At 40.6% G+C, this 21,871-nt stretch overlaps 1 protein-coding gene across 17 annotated transcripts in view; it reads right to left on the reverse strand.

Annotated features, from left to right (window-relative positions):
- The window catches only part of DOCK10 (dedicator of cytokinesis 10), a 280,766-nt gene that overhangs the window by 148,730 nt on the left and 110,165 nt on the right, over positions 1-21,871 (reverse strand). For all 17 annotated transcript variants that reach the window (XR_012421525.1, XM_074010334.1, XM_065526527.1 and 14 more), the window contains exon 3: positions 6,872-6,961. Coding sequence is in view for 13 of the 17 variants with exons in the window: in XM_065526527.1 (XP_065382599.1) it covers positions 6,872-6,961 (90 nt within the window). In the remaining 4 variants the exon portion in view is untranslated. The remainder of the gene's footprint in view (positions 1-6,871; positions 6,962-21,871) is intronic.

Raw genomic sequence — 21,871 nt, forward strand, 5'->3', positions numbered from 1 at the left:
ATAAAATAGTTTTGTCCCAGGCTTCCTCCTTTATTTTTTTTTCCTATTTTAGATCCATACAGTTGAGAAAAAATATGATCAGAAGATTCATTCATGTTGCCCAAGAGAGTCGAATGTTGTGTACTGAGCTTTGCAACATAAAAGTTTAGCAGGTATTTGGGATCTAGGGCGAAAGGCACTCTACTTGGTTTCTCCTTGGAGCAGTTCTTAGAGAAGTAAGATGCTGATACAAGAGAGAAAAGAAAGCTACGAGCAGTTGAAAAGGAATTAAGGCAGGAACAAAAGTGAAGGTGAGAAATTTCCCCCCAGGAGCAATAATAAAATAAAGGCAAATTTTGTGGTCAACTTTTCCTCAGCTGAAGTGACAGTCTCAGAGAACACATAGATGAAAAGATCTATCTGGACATTTGAAGTTGTGAGGTAGAAGCTCTTGAAACACAAGCAACACTGAAGGCCTCTGGGAACCCTAGAATAGTCATTCGAAGTCTCTTGTGTTGTATGGATCCAGTTATCTGCTTTTCATGCCATCTTTCCCCTGGAAAAGTAGCTACACTTGAAACCTTGGTTGGATCTAGAGATTGGTGGTGGAGGTTCTGAATGGTCCCAGAATTTAGAGTTCGGGATAATTGGCCCTATCTTGAAAGCATGCCTGGCAATAAAATGAGGCAGTGTTAATACGTGGGAGCTGAAGGAGGCTGGCAGCCAAATCCAAGGCTCCGAAAGCCTTGGGTTCTAGAGACCCAGAGCCACCAGCTGGGAACACTTGTTCATGTGAGAGCAATTGGAAACTGCTGAAAACTGGAAATATACAAATGCTGTATACACACACCCCCAAAGAGGGCAAAAGGACCATGAAATGAAAAGTCCCTAAAATGATAGAAACATTTATAAATCTGTAGTAGTTGGATTAAAAATGACTGAGAATGGACTGTGTTTGCTGAATGTAATTCACTTCTGTGACTGAAAGACAAGCCCAGCAGGTGGAATCCTAAAGCAAGACACGCATGAGGTTTTGAGTGCTCCACATGCCATTTTCATCAGCAAACTAAAACAATAATTAAAAAGAATCTGAAGTAGTCTTTTAGGTAACTATCTAATGACTTGAAGAATTATGTTGGAGTTTTAATTTTTGCAGACAAGTTTAGACAACAGGCTTCAATTGCTTCCAATTCTGGCAGCATTTAAAAATACTTTTTTTTTTCTTTTTTTTTTTTGAGAGGGAGTTTTGCTCTTGTTGCCCAGGCTGGAGTGCAATGATGCGATCTCACATCACTGCAACCTCCGCCTCCTAGGTTCAAGTGATTCTCCTGCCTCAGCCTCCCAAGTAGCTGGGATTACAGGCACGTGCCACTATGCCCCGGTAATTTTGTGTTTTTAGTAGAGACGGGGTTTCACCATGTTGGTCAGGCTGGTCTCGAACTTCTGAGCTCAGGTGATCCACTCTCCTCGTCCTACCAAAGTGCTGGGATTACAGGTGTGAAACACCATGCCCAGCTCCCCCATCTCTACTAAAAATATATTCTAACTAATTTTTCCAAAATAGCTTTTAAATTACAAAATTTATATGTAATATCACAACAAAAGAGAATTACATACGTTGAAAATCAATCTCTCCCCTCCCACTAGAGTCCCAAACTTGTAGGTAACCAATGTTATGAGTTTGATGTGTGCATTCTTTTATCCTTTTCCTAGCCTTATATAAACATATTTATGTATATATGTATAGGTTTTATATCTTTCATGATATCATACTACAATTCTGTGACTTGGTTTTTTCTCCTAACAATGTATTATGGGCATCAGGGCGGGCGTGGTGGCTCACACCTGTAATCCCAGCACTTTGGGAGGCTGAGGTGGGTGATCGCTTGAGGGTGAGGAGTTTGAGAACAGTGTGACCAACATGGTGAAACCCCATCTCTACTAAAAATACAAAAGTTAGCCAGGCATGCTGGCAGGCGCCTGCAACCCCAACTACTCAGCAGGCTAAAGCAGGAAAATTGCTTGAACCCAGGAGGCAGAAGATGCAGTGAGCAGAGATTGCGCCACTGCACTCCAGCCTGGGTGACAGAGGAAAGACTCCATCTCAGAAAAAACAAACAAACAAACAAACAAACAAAAAAACATGGGCATCAAAACTAAACTATTTAAATAGATATGATTTTTTATTTGTTTTATATTATTACAAAATATAAATGTGAAAAAATTTTAGCCTCACCCTTATTAATTGATAATTCAAAATTTCCAATGTGGCATACATGTCTGTTAATTAGATTTTTATTCCCAAGGGTGTTTTCATACTATGCGTTTGTATGTTGATACATGCTGCTTTAAAAATACTTGTGAATTACATTTCAAAAGTTACAGATGTGAGTATTTCAAACATCGTGTGACAGTGTTTCTTTCACTGTATTGTTATCATTGCTAAATGGTGTTTGTCTTAAAATTTTTCTTCCCTAAAATTGTTCTTTTAATTTCTATTTCCATGACTACTAGTGAGCCTGAGCGACCTTGTATACCTCTTAGCCAATTGCATTTCTTCTTTTAAACAGACTGCCCATCTCTTTTGCTCATATTTTCTCGGGTTATCTTTTTTTAAATTAATTTGCAGGATTTTGAATACTAGGAATGTATGTATTTATATGTGAGTGTGTGTGTTCAGCAAAAGATATAATGAATTACAAATGATTTCTCTGATTAAATATTTTCTTTTGACTCTGTTTATGGTACCGTACATTCATCATACAAATTTGAATGTTTTGTTTGGTTAAATCTGTCAGTTTTCCCTAACTTCCCACTTAAAAATGTTTTTCTACATTTTTATAACCTTTATTTTTATTTTGTTTGTTTATTTATTTATTTATTTATTTATTTATTTATTTGAGACGGAGTCTGGCTCTGTTGCCCAGGCTGGAGTGCAGTGGCATGATTTCAGCTCACTGCAAGCTCCGCCTCCCAGGTTCACACTATTCTCTGGCCTCCCCCTGCCAAGTAGTTGGGACTACAGGCACCCGCCACCAAATCCGGCTAATTTTTGGGTTGTTTTTTTGTATTTTTAGTAGAGACGGGGTTTCACCGTGTTAGCCAGATGGTCTCAATCTTCCGACCTCATGATTCACCCGCCTCGGTCTCCCAAAGTGCTGGGATTACAGGCGTGAGCCACCGCACCCGGCCTATAACCTTTGCTTTTAAAACTTAGATTATTTTATTCATCTGGAATTTATTTTTGTATGTAATATGAGATATGGACACAACTTTATTTTCTTCCAAAATGGATAGTTGAGTAGTGTTTGTTGAATTGTCCACTCTTCCCCAGAGACTTTGAAGTGCCATCTTTACTAAATCTCTTAAATAATATTATGCCCTTAAATTTGTTCTAGATATTTTTTGTTTCACTTGTTTATCTGTTCATTCCAGAACACAGAAAAAGATGTAGAGTGCCCCAATTTATTTTTTAAAGCTAGCATCTCTCTAATACCAAAGGAAAATAGAAAACTAGAGCCAAATTTCACTCATAATATCAACTCCAAAATTTGAAATAAAGTAAAAACAATTAGAAGACAACACGGTATTAAGGTAATAATACAACTTGAAGTAGAAAGTTATACCAGAAATACAAGTAGGGATCCATAGGACAACAGCCCATTGATTTTATTACAGTGCTAACTAAAACAGAAAAGCTGTTGTATTAATAGGATACATATGCATGTGATAACAGGGCAGCCAGTCTTTATAAACACCCTAAAATTTCATAGAAAGACACCTTTTAAAATACAATAAATGCCAGAAATGAACATAAAACACCATCTTTCATAAACGGTGAAAGATACTAAAGTCTCCCCCTAAATTCAAGAATAAGACATACTGCCTGGTATTAGCATTATTATTCAATATTGTTTTAGGGATATAAAATAATAGAATAAGACAAAAATCAAAGAAACAATATTCTTGTTAGAAAAGAAGAAAATTTTAATTGTTTACTCCTATACACCTAAGAAATTAAATACGAACTATTAGGATAAGAGCTAGTTATTTATATTAGGACATCAACAGCTTTTTAAAAATATCAGTAATTAACAGTAGGAATTAATTCATTAAGTAATTAACAGTAAGAAAAAGAAATGGAATTTTAAAATTCCACTCACATTTGTGACAAAATGGTAAGGACCTTAGAATAAATTTTACAACAAAGTTAAAGATCTTTATGAAGAAAATGCAATGTATTTCTGAAGAACGCATAAGACCTCGTTAAAGTTCCCTGTTGGGAAGTCAGTGTCATAAAAATGTCAAATCCTGCCTAAGTTAACATATATTTATTGGAGGTTTCAATAAGTCTGATTGTCTGGTATAAAAATTATTTGCCAGCTTTTTTTTAAGAATAGTGACACCCTACCGTATGCTAAGACTTTCTCTAAGGCAACTCTAAACAAAATATTATTGTACTGATATCACACACTATTTTTATCAGTAAATGGGAAAACAGTATTCTCAGATATCCTGATGTTATCTGAGTCTGCATTTTTTCTTTTTTCTATCTCCTTAAAAGGTATTGTAATGCAACGTGAACTTTGGGAAATACATACAAAATAATGGAATTGGGAAAAAAAGACCGATAAAACAATGATCTGAACTGAACAGTACAACAGAAAAATGTACAGTCATATTAATATTAATATGTACACTAATAAGGCTAGCTATATAATATAAATATGTTAAGAGCCGAGAAAAGATATTGCTATTGTATGCAGCTTTAATGAATTCCTTGTTGGGACACAGCGCTTTCTCAGGGTTCAAGACTGAACTTAGATTCCACTACTTTCAGTTTGACCTGTGCTGGGCTAAATTTTATCACCATATTTTCTATAAGGAAAGGACAAGCATCATTTATTTATTCAGTAAACATCTGCTAAGTAGCTGCTAGGCACTGGCTCAATTCCTGCTCTAAAGCCGCCTGGAGTCTGGTTAGAAGAAAAATAAGCCATTTTGTAGGCCTCTTACACACCAATAAAATGCAAGTCAATGGTATACTCAGAGATGTTCCATCAGTCCTTGATGTAGTTTGGCTATGTGTTCCCGTCCAAATCTCATGTTGAAATGTAATCTCCAATGTTGAAGGTGTGGCCTGGTGGGAGGCGTTTGCATCATGGGGGTGGATCCCTCATGAAAGGCTTGTGCCATCCCCTTGGTGATACATGAGCCCTAGCTCTGAGTTCACATGAGATCTGGCCATTTGGCTGGGCACAGTGGCTCCTGCCTTTAATCCCAGAACTTTGGGAGGCCAAGGCGGGCAGATCACTTGAGGTCAGGAGTTTGAAACCAGCCTAGCCAACACGGTGAAACCCCATCTCTACTAAAAATACAAAAGTTAGCCTGGCATGGCCAGGCGCGGTGGCTTATGCCTGTAATCCCAACACTTTGGGAGGCCAAGGTGGGCGGATCATGAGGTCAGGAGATAGAGACCATCCTGGTTAACATGGTGAAACCCCGTCTCTACTAAAAATACCAGAAAAAAAAAAAAAAATTAGCCGGGCGTGGTGGTGTATGCCTGTAGTCCCAGCTACTTGGGAGCCTGAGGCAGGAGAATGGCATGAACCTGGGAGGCAGAGCTTGCAGTGAGCTGAGATCATGCCACTGCACTTCAGCCTGGGCGACAGAGTGAGACTCCGTCAAAAAAAAAAAAAAAAAAAAAAACAATTAGCCAGGCATGGTGGTGGGCTCCTGTAATCCCAGCTACTCAGGAGGGTGAGGCAGGAGAATCGCTTGAACCTGGGAAGCGGAAGTTGCAGTGAGCTGAGATCATGACACTGCACTCCAGCCTGGGCAACAAACCAAGACTCTGTCTCAAAAAACTAAATAAATAAATAAATAAAAATAAATAAAAAAATAAAAGAAGTGCGTGGCACCGCCCGCTCCAGGCTTTCACTCCATGACATGCCTGCTCCCTCTTTGCCTTCAACCATGAGAGTAAGCTCCCTGTGGCCTCCCTAGAAGCCAAGCAGATGCCAGCACCATGCTTCCTGGACAGCCTGCAGAAACGTGAGCAAATTAAACCTCTTTTCTTTATAAATTACCCAGTATCAGGTATTTCTTTATAGCAATGCAATAATGGCCTAATATAGTCCCTTCAAGCTGTCTACAGAGTTTTACTGTTAACTATTTCCATAGTTAGTCCTAAAAAGAGATACATCTTCAAATAAGAACTCCATCATCCAAAATTCTCATGTAGTATGGCTGCTCCTAAGGCTCAATCTACATAAATAAAATTAAATCAAATCTTTGTATTGGGAATACTTACATCTTTCTCGACTTGCGGGTTTTAAGTTAATTAAAAACAAAAAGAAAAATCTAAAACTTGAACAGTCACCAAATAATGTGAAATGATTAAGAGGAAGATGGAGAGTCATCTAACAAGTAATGAAGATTGAAAGACATCCACTAGGGCCAGGCGCGGTGGCTCATGCCTGTAATCCCAGCACTTCAGGAAGCTGAGGTAGGTGGATCACTTGAGGTCAAGAGTTCGAGAGCAGCCTGGCCAACATGGCAAAACCCTGTCTCTACTGAAAATACAAAAATTAGCCAGGCATGATGGCGTGTGCCTATAATCCCAGCTACTGCGGAGGCTGAAGCACAAGAATTGCTTGAACCCGGGAGGTGGAGGCTGCTCTGAGCAGAGGTGGTGCCACCACACTCTGAGCCTGGGTGACAGAGTGAGGACCTCCCCCCACAAAAAAAAAAAAAAAGGACATCCACTAGGTACAATATTTGGAATTATCTATTGAAAATGAGAGGAAGATAATAATAGTAAATTGCATTGAGAATCCCCTGGGAAAAAGCAAAAGCCTTATAAATAAAACATTGGAAGCATCACATTTACCTCCTTCACCAGTAAATTTTCTGCCTTGTGCTCTGCATCTTCAGGTACTGTTGAGTACAACGTGCGGATATCCCAGGAAACTGTGGCTGCCTGAAACGAACAATGAAAAGAAATTGAGTCCTCCAGCTTAGAAGTGTTGAGCAGACTAGCACACTGAAAACACAAAAGGGAAGTCTTTTAGATCTTAGTATTTAAAGTTATTTAAAGTTAACAGAAGACAGAAGTACTTCTGTAGTTCTTCCCAATTTAATCTCTAGGAGAGAAGATGCAGACATTTATTTGATTACCAGTACCAGTATTTTTACAACAGTGACTGTTTTTACTGCAGCTCATAGTTTTAAGCTGTTTCTGCCTTTGCAGAAAACAAAAATTTAGGCATCTGTATGTTTCCAATTTAGCTTATTTCTATTGGAATCTTTTTTTTTTTTTTTTTTTGAGACGGAGTCTTGCTCTGTCACCCAGGCTGGAGTGCAACGGTGTGATCTCGGCTCACTGCAACCTCCGCCTCCCGGGTTCAAGCGATTCTCCTGTTGCAGCCTCCCTAGTAGCTGGGATTACAGGTGCCCACCACCACCCCCAGCTAATTTTTATATGTTTTCGTAGAGACGAGGTTTCATCATGTGTTGGCCAGACTGGTCCTGAACTCCTGACCTCAGGTAATCCACCCGCCTCGGCCTCCCGAAGTGGAATCTTTTTTATTATTGCTGCTAAGGCTAAAATAAATTTGAAATGAAGAAGAAAACTTACAAAATCAGCATTATTTGAATAATATTGTAAATGATCTCAAATATCAAAGGATAAACACAGTCCCTTTTAGAAGCTAACTGTGCATGTGTGCGTGTGCCTGTGCGTGTGCACATACAGTCGTAGTTAGGGGTGGGAAGGAAGAAGGAGTGTTTAGTGAATCTGAACCTTGAAAAAAAGAGGTTGTGTTTTTGGTGTCTTTATTTTTGCTGAAATAAGCCATCTATTTTTCAACTTCCATGCTAAATAAACAATATTCTTTTAAATGAATACATATTAATTATTATATAAAGTACTTCTTAAAACAAAACATCTAAAACAGAATTTCATAGGTTATTGCCTCTTATATGTCTTCAGCCCATGAAGCACAGAAGAATGAAATGCCCTAAAACAGCAAGTTTCCACTTCCAGTCATCTGCTTCCTTTAGTCTGTGCACCTCAGTAGTTATAGGGATGCTCAGGTGATGAGTCTGTGACATCCATGGTACCAACAGCTGAGATTTCATATATTGCACATCCCCCAAATCACAGCTATTCATTTAAACTGCTCTGGATTAGCTGTTGGAACAGATAAGAATCTCCAAACCCATCCTCAGTATTGGAGAAGATGGGTAGGGAGGGGTCAAGGGAGTTTTGTCTTCCGAGTTCACAGCCTTTGCTGGCAGCGCTGCCACCAAGGGCGGTGTCCTTCCCATCATTCCTTCTCTTCCAATCCTGGACTCCTATTTTCTCCAAATCTCTCTTTTCTTCACTCCTGATGTAAGCTCGGTAAGTGCACATTTTATTTTGTTCACTTATAACCTCAGTGCTAGTTGGATACCTAAATGATTCTTTGTTGAATTTATTGACTGGGTGTATATGTGTGTTCCATAAGAGGATGAGAGAGTGTGGGAGCATATATGTGTGTGGTGTGTGTGTGTGTGAGCATGTGCAATTGGGTGGGTGTGTCGGTGCAATGAGTGTGTAGAGTGTGTGTGCATGAGACTGTGCTGCATTTGAGTGTGCGTGTTTGTGCGGTGTGTGTGTTATGTGAGCATGTGTGGTGAGTGTGTGTGGCGCGGTGTGTGTGTGTGGTGTATGTGCATGTGTAGTGTGAGATGTGTGGTGTGTGTGTGTGATGTGTATGTGGTATGAGTGTGTGTGGTGTGTGTGTATGTGTGGTGTGTGTACTTGTGTATGTGGTGTGTATACAGTGTATGTGTGTGGTTTGAGTCTGTGAGCATGTGCAATTGGGTGTAGTGTGTGTGTGCAATGAGTATGTGTGGAGTGTGTTAGTGTGTATACATGAGTGTGTTGTATTTGAGTGCATGTGTATGTGTGATGTGAGTGTGGTAGTGTGTGTGTGGTGTGAGTGTATGTGTGGTGTGAGTGTATGTGTGGTGTGTGGGCGTGTGTGTTGTGTGTCTATGTATGTGTGGTGTGAATGTGTGTATGGTGTGTGTGTATGTGTGGTGAGTGTGTGTATGTGTGGTGTGGATATGTGGTGTGGATGTGTATGGTGTGTGTGTGTGTATGTGTGGTGTGTGTGGTGAGTGTGTGTATGTGTGGTGTGTATATGCATGGTGTGTGCATGGTGAGTGTATGTGTGGTCCGTGTGGTGTAAGTGTGCTGTGTGTGGTGTGTGTGTGGGGAGTGTGTGTATGTGTGGTGAGTGTATGTGTATGTGTGGCATGTATATGTGTGGTGTGTGTGTGTGGTGTGTTTGTATGTTGCGTGTATGTGTGGTATGAGTGTGTGTGGTGTGTGTGTGTGGTGTGAATGTGGTATGTGTGGTATGTGAATGTGTGTGGAGTGTGTCTGCATGTGTATGTGTGTACACATGTGAATGGGTGTGATGTGTCAGTGTGTGTGTGGTGTGAATGTGTGTGGTGTGTGCGGTATGCGAAGGCATGTGGAGTGTGTCTGCATGCGTGTGTGTATACACGTGAATGGGTGTGATGTGTCAGTGTGCATGTGTGGTGTGAATGTGTGTGGTGTGTGTGGTATGTGAATGTGTGTAGAGTGTCTGCATATGTGTGTCTGTACACATGTGAATGGGTGTGATGTGTCAGTGTGTGGTGTGTGTGTGGTGTGTCTGTATGTGTGGTGTGAATGTGTGTGGTGTGTGGTATGTGAATCTGTGTAGTGTGTCTGCATGTGTATGTGTGTACACATGTGAATGGGGGTGATGTGTCAGTGTGTGTGGTGTGTGTGTGTGGTGTGAATGTGTGTGGTGAATGTGTGTGTGTAGAGTGTGTTGTAGTGTGGTGAGTGTGTGTGTGGTGTGTATGTGTGGTATGAGTGTGTCTGGTGTGTCTGTATGTGTGGTGTGAATGTGTGTGGTGTGTGGTATGTGAATGTGTGTAGAGTGTCTGCATATGTGTGTACACATGTGAATGGGTGTGATGTGTCAGAGTGTGTGTGGTGTATGTGTGGTGTGTGTGTGGTGTATGTGTGGTGTGTGTGTGGTGTGTCTGTGTGATGTGAATGTGTGTGGTGTGTGTGGTATGTGAATGTGTGTGGAGTGTGTCTGCATGTGTATGTATGTACACATGTGAATTGGTGTGATGTGTCAGTGTGTGGTATGAGTGTGTGTGGTGTGTCTGTATGTGTGGTGTGAATGTGTGTGGTGTGTGGTATGTGAATCTGTGTAGTGTGTCTGCATGTGTATGTGTGTACACATGTGAATGGGGGTGATGTGTCAGTGTGTGTGGTGTGTGTGTGTATGTGTGGTGTGAATGTGTATGGTGAGTGTTGTGGTGTGTGTGTAGAGTGTGTTGTAGTGTGGTGTGTGTATGTGTGGTATGTGTGGTATGAATGTATGTGGTGTGTCTGTGTGGTGTGAATGTGTGTGGTGTGTGGTATATGAATGTGTGTGGAGTGTGTCTGCATGTGTGTCTGTACACATAAGAATGGGTGTGATGTGTCAGTGTGTGTGGTGTGTATGTGTGGTGTGTATTTGTGGTGTGAAAGTGTGTGGTATGTGAATGTGTGTGGAGTATGTCTGCATGTGTATGTGTGTACACGTGTGAATGGGTGTGATGTGTCAGTATGAGTGTGTATGTGTGGTGTGAATGTGTGTGGTGAGTGTTGTGTGTGTGTAGAGTGTGTTGTAGAGTATGGTGTGTGTATGTGTGGTGTGTGTGTGCGGTATGAGTGTGTGTGGTGTGTATGTGTGGTGTGAATGTGTGTGGTGTGTGGTATGTGAATCTGTGTAGAGTGTGTCTGCATGTGTATGTGTGTACACATGTGAATGGGGGTGATGTGTCAGTGTGTGTGGTGTGTGTATGTGTGGTGGCAATGTGTGTGGTGAGTGTTGTGTGTGTGGAGTGTGCATGTGTCTGTACACGTGTGAACGGGTGTGATGTGTTGGTGTGAGTTTGTGTGCATGTGCACATGCATGTCGGGAAGCACGGGGTTTGTATCCTATGAAAAAGGAAGAACGTCATGTAGATTTAACAAGATCAGAAGATGAAAAATAATGAGAAAACTAGGATCTAGATACATCGCTAGTGAAAACGAATGCTCGCCCTAAAGCACAGCTGCGGACTGAGCTCCCTGGGCCACTGCACTTGCTCCAGGATTTGACTGCAGCTGTATGAACAGAGCTCAGAAGAGCTGTGGCTACCAGTTCAAACCAGGCATAGGTGCAGGGAGCAAGCATAGTGCCACAGATGGAGCAGGGAGTGGTTGCTTTGCATGAAAAGTAAGATAGAGTCAATGTGGATCTTCTTATTTACATTTACATTTTACTTTGTTGTTGTTGCTGCTGTTGAGACAGGGTCTCATTCTGTTGGCCAGGTTGCAGTGCAGTGGTACAATCACAGCTCACTGCAGCCTCGACATCCGGGGTTCAAGTGATCGCGCTCCCCAGTAGCTGAGACTACAGGTGCGCACCACTATGCCTGGCTAATTTTCACTTTTTTTATTTTTATTTTTGTAGAGACGGGGTCTCACCATGTTGCCCAGGATGGTCTCCAGCTCCTGGACTCAAGGGATCTGCCTGTCTCGGCTTCCCAAAATGCTGGGATTACAGGCATGAGCCACTGCGCCTGGCCTACATTTGACATTTTTAATTCCTTTAGAGTTCCTTTCTTCAAGTTGCTTATTTTATGCTATTCACTCTGTTAGAAGATAAACAGTAAATAAACTATATTGAAGTTTTGGAGTAGAATATTAAGAACCATGCCTAAATTGAGCTTTGGGGATTATTGCTGAGTTTAAATTATCTGAGATGCCTTTGTTTCCTATTTGGATGGATAATTTACGGATACATGGTGTTACTTGCTTGGTTTCCAGGGAATATTACATATTATAATATACTGGGAACATTAGACATTTTTCTCTCTAATTCAAAAAAAATTCTATATTATGGCCATTATTAATAATTTTTTATACAAAAATGCAAGCTATTCCTCTTTTTCATTTTCCACTAGAGTCTCCATTGCTTTCTTGACTTTTTAAAAAATACTTTTAAGTCTGATGGAGAGTAGAGTAACATGGCTCAAAATTAAGCTTATAATTAAGTAAAACGTAAATAATAAGATCTGAATTGGCTTCATCATACTTTGCATGTGACAAAACCACTCCCTGTTCCATCTATGTAGTAAACTCACAGTCCCACTACGATCACTGCTCTGTGACATAATAAAATACAGTGGGCCGGGCACAGTGGCTCATGCCTGTCATCCCAGCCCTTTGGGAGTCTGAGGTGGGCAGATCAACTGAGGTCAAGAGTTCGAGACCAGCCTGGCCAACATGGCAAAACACCATCTCTCTCTCTCTCTCTCTCTCTACACACACACACACACACACACACACACACACACACACACACACACACAATAGCCGGGTGTAGTGGCGGGCACCTGTAATCCCAGCTACTCGGGAGGCTGAGTCAAGAGAATCACTTGAACCTGGGAGGCGGAGGTAGCAATGAGCCAAGATCGTGCACTACAGCCAAGGCATCAACAGCAAAACTCCGTTTCAATAAATAATAATAATAACGGGAACACTTAGCTGATTTAAGAAGCTTTTTGTTTGTTTGTTTGTTTTATTGATAAGTTTCTGGAATGTAGGCTTGGGTTCCCCGTAACAGTAATCACATGTCTACTAGGTTAGTAATGTCCTATAGTTAGATAGGTCCCCAAATACTAAGGTAATGTTCACATCCAATTTATGAGACTGCGAATTCATTCAGGTCGGGTTACAAAAATTGCTTAATCATGAGTACAATGCCTGGAGAGCTCTTGTTATAAAATGATGTTGACTTTTTACTAAATAAGACAACGGGCTGAATCATGCTCTTGGAACCATGTGATAAATCTAAAACATTATTTTACAATATGTGCAATTATTGCACATCTAATGTCTTGTGCAGGTTACACAAGGTATAGGAAAGGGAATGCATATATAATGCATGCCCATAATGTGCTATCGAGCTTAGTTGTATTTTATTATAATACTGGAGTAGTTGTCTGAAAAAGTGCAAGGACAGCCAGGCACAGTGGCTCACGCTTATAATCCCAGCACTTTGGGAGGCTGAGGCAGGTGGATCACCTGAGATCGGGAGTTCGAGATCAGCCTGACCAACATGGAGAAACTCCGTCTCTACTAAAAATACAAAAAAAAAAAAAAAAATTAGCTGCGCATGGTGGCACATGCCTGCAATCCCAGCTACTCGAGAGGCTGAGGCAGGAGAATCGCTTGAACCCGGGAGGCGGAGGTTGCGGTGAGCCAAGATGGCGCCACTGTACTCCAGCCTGGGCAGCAAGAGTGAAACTCCATCTAAAAAAAAAAAGTGCAAGGACTCCACAAGTTTCCACTTTAAAAACTGTGGCACTTCTTCTCATTTTAGATCTCTTTAATGTGTCTCCACTGAAGCAAAAGTGAATTGATCAAATAAGAAGAAAACTATAAACAATCATATTTGGTAAGGGTTTTAATATGGTTACAAAGAATTTTTTCTTTTCTGAGAATCAGATGCTTTCAGACCACTACAAATTGTCTTGACCACAAGAGACTTCCTGTTCTCTTTTATAAAACTCTGGTCAACAATTAGTATAGCTCAATAGCATAAAACGGATCTGAAACTGCAGTGGAACTCAGCTGAGCTTCTCCTTTGGCGGTAGGATTTCATAAGGAGCCTATCTCTTGTCCAGAGATCAGGCATTTGAAAATAAAAACTGTCCTGAAATGATGCATGCAGGCCTGTGTTTATAGTTTCAGGTCCATGAGATTCAGACATCCTCCCTTGCAGCCCTGTCACTTTCTGGTTCCTTGTAGCCTGCCGTGTATGGTCTTGGGGGTTTTGTAACAGCCACCAATCTGCTGGCTACACTGGCTACAGAAGACTTCATTCCAAGCACATCAGGACCATCTCTCAGTTGGCCAAAGATCACTGTAAAAGTCTGAAAAAGGGCTGCTTATCCTATCTTGGGGCTGAGAAAAGCTTCCTCTAACAGTATTGTATCTTCTACCTGTTCGAAAAGGAGGACAAAATGATGGTGTTTAATCAATCAGCCTAAGCTTGGGGACTTACAAGCCTCACAGTAAGGATTATTAACTAAAATTTCATGATTAATGACCCTCAGCACGTGTTTAAAAGTGATTTTAACCTAAATTTTTCAGACACTGAGATTGCCTTTTATTCTATTAGAGAATGTCCTTAGATTACATTAGTCGCTTGAAAAACATCTTTTACCACATTCAGAAGAGTATTGTGATTTTATCTTACTTGTTGTTTAAATACATGAGAATATTACTTTAGTACCTGACTTGTGCTTTAAAAGGAAAGCCTTTCTTGTTTTGCTGGGGTTAAACTGTATGGCAAATACACAAATAATGAACAGTTGTCTATTACTGGATAGTCATCATTCCAGCCAAGTTAAGCAAGGGGACGCAGTGTCATAGTATTTTGGTATATGGTAGTGATAGAAGTCTGTAAGAAGTTCAAGGTGTTTTACTCTTGGATTGACAAACTAGTCATTTCACTTCTTTTTAGTGACTTATTTTCCAGGCTCCAAAATGTGTCTCATCTCCTCTAAAGAGGTGAGGACCAAACATTCTACATATGGGAAGATGTGAGCATTAATAGAAACGAGTTGCTCCAACAATATAAAGATACCTACTGTACCAGGACCTCCCCCTGACAAAGACTCTGAGGTCTGTGGTCTGAGTTTACCATCCAAGAAAGCCCGGTAAAGAGGGCTGCCTGCTGCGAGGCCTGCAGACATGGTCTAGGGAAGGGAAATGGACTGAAGAGCAGGCCAGCACTGCCAACTCTCACTGGCTCCATCCCACCTGGCTGCCCGCATTTGTCCTTCGGGACCAGCCTCATTCCTGCACAGGGCCTTTGCCTATGCTCCTCTGCCTCTCCCAAAGTCTTTTTCTTTCCTCATTCTTTCAAAATCCCAGGTTTTGTATAGGTGCCAGTTCCTTTTGAAAAGCTTTCTAATTCATCCAACACACATTTCTCTTCCCTAAATGCTATTATTTACTCTCTGTAGCACACATGAAGTCTGCAGCTTACCTTTAGGCCCAAAAGTTATGCTGCTGATGAATTCAGCCAGTCATTTTACCTGTGTGTTTTATTGTTTATAAGCAAGCACATTACGTCTGCTTTGGGAGTAAAATATAATAACTGTAAAATAAGTTTTGCCATGTTCCTTATTACTCCTTTGCTATGTCCCATTAATTCCTTTAAAGAATAAAGTGCTTGTATCCAGATATATGTTTTCATGATTCTTTTGTATCCTTCCTGTGATCACATACACCACCTCTACCCTAGTACATAGAACGGCTTTAAAAAAATATCTAATTGAAATATAATTGATATGTCATAAAAATTTATCCTTTAAAAGTATAGAATTAAGTGGTTTTTGGTATATTCACAGAGTTGTGCAACCATTACCACTATTTAATTACAGAACATTTTCATCATGCCCAAAAGAAACCCCATATCCACTCTCATTCACTTCTCATTTTCCCATCTCCCCAGCCCATGGCAACCACTAATCTCCTTTCTGTCTCTATGGATTTGCCTATTTTGAACATTTCGTATATGTGGACTGTGTGGTCTTTTGTGACTGGCTTGTTTCACTTAATACAATGTATTCAAGGTTGATCTAAATTGTAGCATGTATCAACATTTCATTCCTTTTTATGGCTGAATGATAATAACATTCCATTTTATGGATATACCACATTCTGTTTATCCATTCATCAGCTGATGGATTATTTGGGTTATTTTCATTTTGGGGCTATTATGAATAATGCTTGTATGAACATTTGTATCCACGTCTCGTGTGGACATACATTCTTAGCACAATCAAACACAGACCAGGGTCCCCACACACATTCTTACTGAAATAAAATAAGCAACTAGAACTGTTGCAGTACAGTACTTATTTTCTAATGGCATCACTCACTGTGGGATTCAGGAAGTTAATATTTCCCCCAACTTGTGTGCCTTCTTTTTCTAAGAAGCATCTGACCAAAAGCATGCTGTTTAGACAGAAACTAATAGTAAAAGTCAAGGTGCTTATGTTAGATTTCTGTCCTTCCAGTTGCTCTATTTCCTTGAACAACAGCCTTTCCAAATCTTAACTTCATTAGCTTGTAAGTGAGAAGAATATTATAACATAGAAAGAATCTAACGACAAAGACTATTACTTAGCTTTCAAATTGCAATTACAATGTTCTTACATGAACACCAGGAGCCATTTAAAAGCCTGCTTTTCAGGCTCAAAAGCCACAGATTTTTTTTAAAAGAGGTTAAGATTCTTATAAAATGTTAACCTTTGTCTCTGGAAAAAAAAAAGAAAGAAAACTCATGACCTTACTGATTTGCAATTTAAAACATATTCAAGTCTTTCTGCTTCCTCTCTATAATGACCCTTGTGGTTTTGTCTAGAAGTCCCCATATACCATCTGCTTTGCTTTTCATTGCTGAAGACATACTATGAAAAGAACAAGCCATTGGTATATCATGATATCCACAATTCTCTGAGTTTTAATAGTAGCCAGTGAAAAGTGCAGAATGTCCTGGAGTGCCCTGGGACACAATTCTGACCTACTAATATGAAGATGGAATTTGAAAAGATAATGAGCCTCTTGGGTGATTGTAGTTATGTGACATAGACTACAATCTTTTGACTTTGAAAATCACACTGCCCAGTGTTGAAAGTGTGACTGTTCAAGTGTAAGTTCTGCTTCTTATTCATATTGGTGTCCTGGATATATACAGCTTAGATCACCAAAGGTGGTCCATGAAGGTAAGATGAAATAAGAGTTTTACTGGTGTGGACAATATTGAAGTATAGTTGATAGGCGGTCTTCCTACACAGTGTACAGTCTCATCAGCTTTCAGACATCAGAACTTTCTTAATATGGTTTTGTATTTCCCAGAAATGATCCCATCTCAGGCTTTCTACATCTTCTGCTCAGGAAGAAACTCATTTCTGACTTTCTCAACTTTTTTCCTGCTATTTTGCATCAGTCTCTTCTTAAACAGAATCATTTAACAATATGATTCAGTGTGTCCTTGAAACCATTTTTCTTAGCACTTGCTTTCTTTTCTTACTTTCTTTGCCTGCTTTACTGAGTCACACACTTTGGTGACTAAGTTCTTTATTTTTTGTTTTGTTCTAAAGTTTCGATTACTACCAGCTTGAAAAAGAACGATGAACAAAAGTAGCAAATACAATTATTGAAGCAGTATAAGTTTTTGCAATTAATGGTTTAATAAATACATCAATACTGCTTATTTTAGTGAATCATCAGGACACATGTAGTGCAGAAGTTCATGCTGCTCAGTCCCAGAACCCACATACCGGGAGGACTAGCTTCTACCTGGTGTGCCAAAATAAAGGAAAGTGTTTCTGTGTCAGGCCCTTAACCTGGAAGAAAACTGTTTTAATTCCATGTTTGATAATCTATTGAATGTCCATGAACAAGACATTGTGTTGGGTACTTGAAGTACAGATGTGAACTGATCTGTCCCTTGCCTAGTAACAGAAAGGAAGTGAATGAGTAAGTGAAGAAGTACATGAAAGTGTTAGAGGGCTGGGTGCAGTGGCTCATGCCTGTAATCCCAGCACTTTGAGAGGCCAACTTTGAGGCTGCAGTGACTTGCCACTATACTCCAGCCTGGGTAACAAAGCGAGACTCCATCTCTTTAAAAAAAAGTGTTAAAAGGAGAAAACTAAGCTTTGTTGATATCAGCTAGGAACCAGGCACTATGTTGGAAGGAATGGGCCTCTTTAAAAAGAAAATCGTGTTCTTAGTGCTGTTTTTTAAGGTTATCTGTTGAGTTGAGTTGTGCCAAAGAGGGAAGTATTTTCCTCACTATCAAGCAAAGTCAATTACTTCAGCCTCTTTATTCTCAAGAATTTTGTTTCAGAATAGGCTTTGGTTCCTCAAGGTAGTCAAAGGATCAACATTATGTTATAAAATAGCAATCTAGATGTTTCTGAAAGATAATTCCTGAAATAAATATTTATTTTCCCTCTGCTTGGTGCCAAGTTCTGCTTTAGTTGCTGAAAATCTTTCAACGATCCAGACAGAAGATGCCTCTGTCCTGCCAGAGGCGACCGTCCAACAGCGAGAAACAAGTGACAGAGGAGTGAGAAAGCAAACGAGGAGATTTCCCAGTGGTGTTAAGTGTTAGCAAGAGAAGCAGGTGCGGTAACGTTATAAAGTAACTGGGTGTGAGGGCAGCGTAGCTCGGAAGTCAGGGATGCTTCTTCGTAGAGGTGACATTTAAACTGAGTTGTGGCTGAAAAATAGGAACCAGCTATACAGAGAGTGTAAAGGCCCTACAGAGGGGATGAGCTTGGCAACCTGGGGGAACAGAAAGAATGCTTGATGTCTGTGCAGTGACTGAGGAAAGCAGGCTAGATGAGAGCTCAGAGATCATGGGGAACCGGATGACAGGGGTTATGGGAGGAGCTGGTTTTGACTCTTAAGGCAATGAGAAGTCACTGAGAAGTTTTAGCCAGAGGCATGGCGTTATCTAATTTGTGTTCCTAACAGCTTCCATTGAGTACTGTGTGTGAACGAATCAAAGCAGAGCAAAGAAGAAAGCAGGAGGACCAGTTACAAAGCCAATTCTTGGAGGGGAGGTGTGGTCCAGGCAAATGAGGGTATTTGGCGGTTGGGACAGCAGAGTGAATAGAGAAACACTTTTAATATATACAGTCACAATGTAAGAATACTGCCTCGGTGAAAAGTAATCTTTCCGGTGTACTAGATACCAGATGAAGTCTCTGATTCTTGGTATTTCTTAACCAGAAGCATTCTAAGTCAACTTGCTTTTTCATCCATAAAAGGGCATGAGCTCCTTAAACACAGTGCTTTTGCTTTTCTTGTCAGTCTCACTAGTCTAGGAAGTGCTGTTCTATATTCAGCAGCTCGTGGGTGCCGAATAAATATTGATTAAACAAACCAAGTAATGAATCATGTGTGCTGCAAGTGTGGGTGCTTGGTAACGTGGAAACATACGAGTGAGCTGGATTCTCCAATCTGCAGGGCAGAAACTGGATGAAAGATGTTTAGAGGTAGGGGTGGGAAGCTTGGAGCTGCCCCTCCCCTTCCATCCCGGGATGTCTTGGGATTGGGGTGGTCATTCTATGACCACTTCACATTGGCTCAGTGGAGATCGACCCCACACACCCCAGAGGAGCCTCACCCACTGCTCAAGGGAGAGCCGAGGAAATGACATGCTTGCCGACTGCACGGACACTTCCTGTTGGTGCACCACATCCCTAAAATGTGACATAGGCTGTGGGTGAAGCAGGCAACATCAGAGATTTACAGACACGCCTATATTCCACAAAGAGCGTAAGGATAAAAACCAAAAACGCATGCAGTTGTACTGTATGTCAGCCAACTTTTTCTGTAAAGCATCGAAGAATAAATCTTTTCCGGCTGAATGTCTCTGTTGCCACTACTGCAACTCTGTTGCAACCCTGCCTTTGCATCATGAACACAGCCACTGACAAGAGGTCAAGGAATGGTGTCCATGTTCAATAAAACTTTCTTTATGGATATCAGAATTTGAATTTCAGATAATTTTAATGTGTTTGGAAATGTCTTTTTTCCTTAAGCTATTTTAACAACATTAAAACCATTCTTAGCTCATGGGACATAAAAAATAGGCAGCAGGTCACCCAAGGGCCACCTTGGTGCCAAGTTTGCCAAGCCGTACTCTGTAGAGCAGGAAAAATGAGGAACAATCTCCACATATTATTCAAAAATGGGTAATTTTATGTAGAGATAATATCTAATACTATCCTTTTGTTTGTCAGTTGCTTAATGCAAATTAAAATTTAGCCATTTGGAGGATGCGACATTTGCTGATAGTAAGGATTAGGTGGCATTGAAAATCTCTTGGGCAGAGATTAATTGTGAACGATTCTTTGGACCACACTCCCCACTTCCTCCAGGTCCTGTTTTATGTTTTCCACACAGAGCCCAGATGAACTTTTAATATTTAGGAATCCACACTCAGTCATTTGTTTTCCTTCTTGAAACACTCCTGTGACTTGCCCTTGCCTGTAGTTAGAATAAGATGCAAATGCCTTATCCTGTCCAGCCATACCAATCTCCAGTCTTAGAGTTCTTCAGGGCCTTTGCACCAGCTATCCCTTTAGGCTGAAACACACCTTCCCCAGCATGGCTGATCCTTCTTGAGAACTCAGAACTCAGCTTAAATGTCGCCTTCTTAGAGAGGCTCATCCATGGTCACCTAGACCAACGCAGTTCTTACCCTACTCAGATTCTATCATCAGATTCTCCCTGGTTTTATTTTCCTCATAGAACTGGTCTCTATCTGAATTATCTGGCAAATTAATTGGTTTACCGTTTTCTTTGGAATAAGTAAACCTTCAATAAGTAAACCCACCAAAAGATAAGCTCCCTTAGAACCCCAGGTGATTTCTGTCTAATCACTGCTGTCTCCATTCATTGAGTAATGCCCAGTATTCGGTATTATACATCATGTATTTGCTGAATGAATACAGGAAGGAAATGGTTTGGGGTGTGTTATAGAATAGTATGTTTGGAACTGTGCTGGTCTTTTACCCCAGTTGGGAATGAGGGTGACTGTGTATGATGGGCCGGAATGGGGTGGGAGAGAGTAGGCTATGGCTTTGAGAAATGGGCAAGGACCACATCTTGAAGCAGGCATTGGGTCATGCTGAGGTGACTGCACTTCATTTGGAAGGCAGTCGGGGAGCCACAGAAGGGTTTTAAGCAGCCATGGAATAAAATAGTTGAGTGTATTTATTGGAATGTTCACATTGGAAAAATAAAGAGCTATTGTATTCTCCATTACACTGCTAAGGACGGTAAAGATCAAGGAGTAAACAGACACATTCCTCAATTTAAATGAGCATGGAAAGATGCCAAAACAATCCAAACTCGCTGCAAACTTTACAGTCCATCTACCTGCATCCTCTACTTTCTTTTTGAGCTAGGAGGCCTTGAAGTAGCATTTGACATATTTTTGAAGGACAAAACTAGGAGAAAAGATGCTCCTGGATTCATGATTTTTGGTGTTGTTTGACATAAAGAGGCCATTCAAGGCTGGGCGTGGTGGCTCACCCCTGTAATCCCAGCACTCTGGGAGGCCGAAAATGGGTGGATCACTTGAGGTCATGAGTTCGAGACCAGCGTGGCCAACATGGTAAAACCCCATCTCTACTAAAATTACAAAAATTAGCCAAGTGTGGTGGCATGCACCTGTAATCCCAGCTACTTGGGAGGATGAGGCAGGAGAATCACCTGAATCTGGGAGGTGGAGGTTGCAGTGAGCCAAGATTGTGGCACTGCATTCCAGCCTGGGTGACAGAGAGACACTTGGTTAAAAAAAAAAGAAAGAAAGAAGAAAGAAAGAAAGAGAGAGAGAGAGAGAGAGAGAGAGAGAAGAAAGAAAGAAAGAAAAGAAAGAAAGAAAGAAGGAGAAAGAGAGAGAAAGAAAGAAAAAAGAAAGAAAAAAAGAAACTGTTCATCAGGTTAATCTTCAGTCTGAAAAATGAAAATGAGGATGTGGAATTTTTAAAAATGTGGTTTAACTTTATGCTTGCAGTTCAACTTCCAGTGGCCTGGTCCAACCACGGAAATGAGATTTCTGCACGAGATAAGTCTCTCTCAAAATGTGCCAGCACTCAAGTGGAAGCTGTTTAAAATTTTGAAAAACATTGGAAGAGTTTCTTTTTTCCTATTTACAAATCTGTCTCCTTTCTTCCATGATTCTTCATACTTGAAACAGAAAAT

Source organism: Macaca fascicularis, chromosome 12 (genome assembly GCF_037993035.2).
Source record: "Macaca fascicularis isolate 582-1 chromosome 12, T2T-MFA8v1.1".
In the NCBI taxonomy this organism is placed as follows: Eukaryota; Metazoa; Chordata; class Mammalia; order Primates; family Cercopithecidae; genus Macaca; species Macaca fascicularis.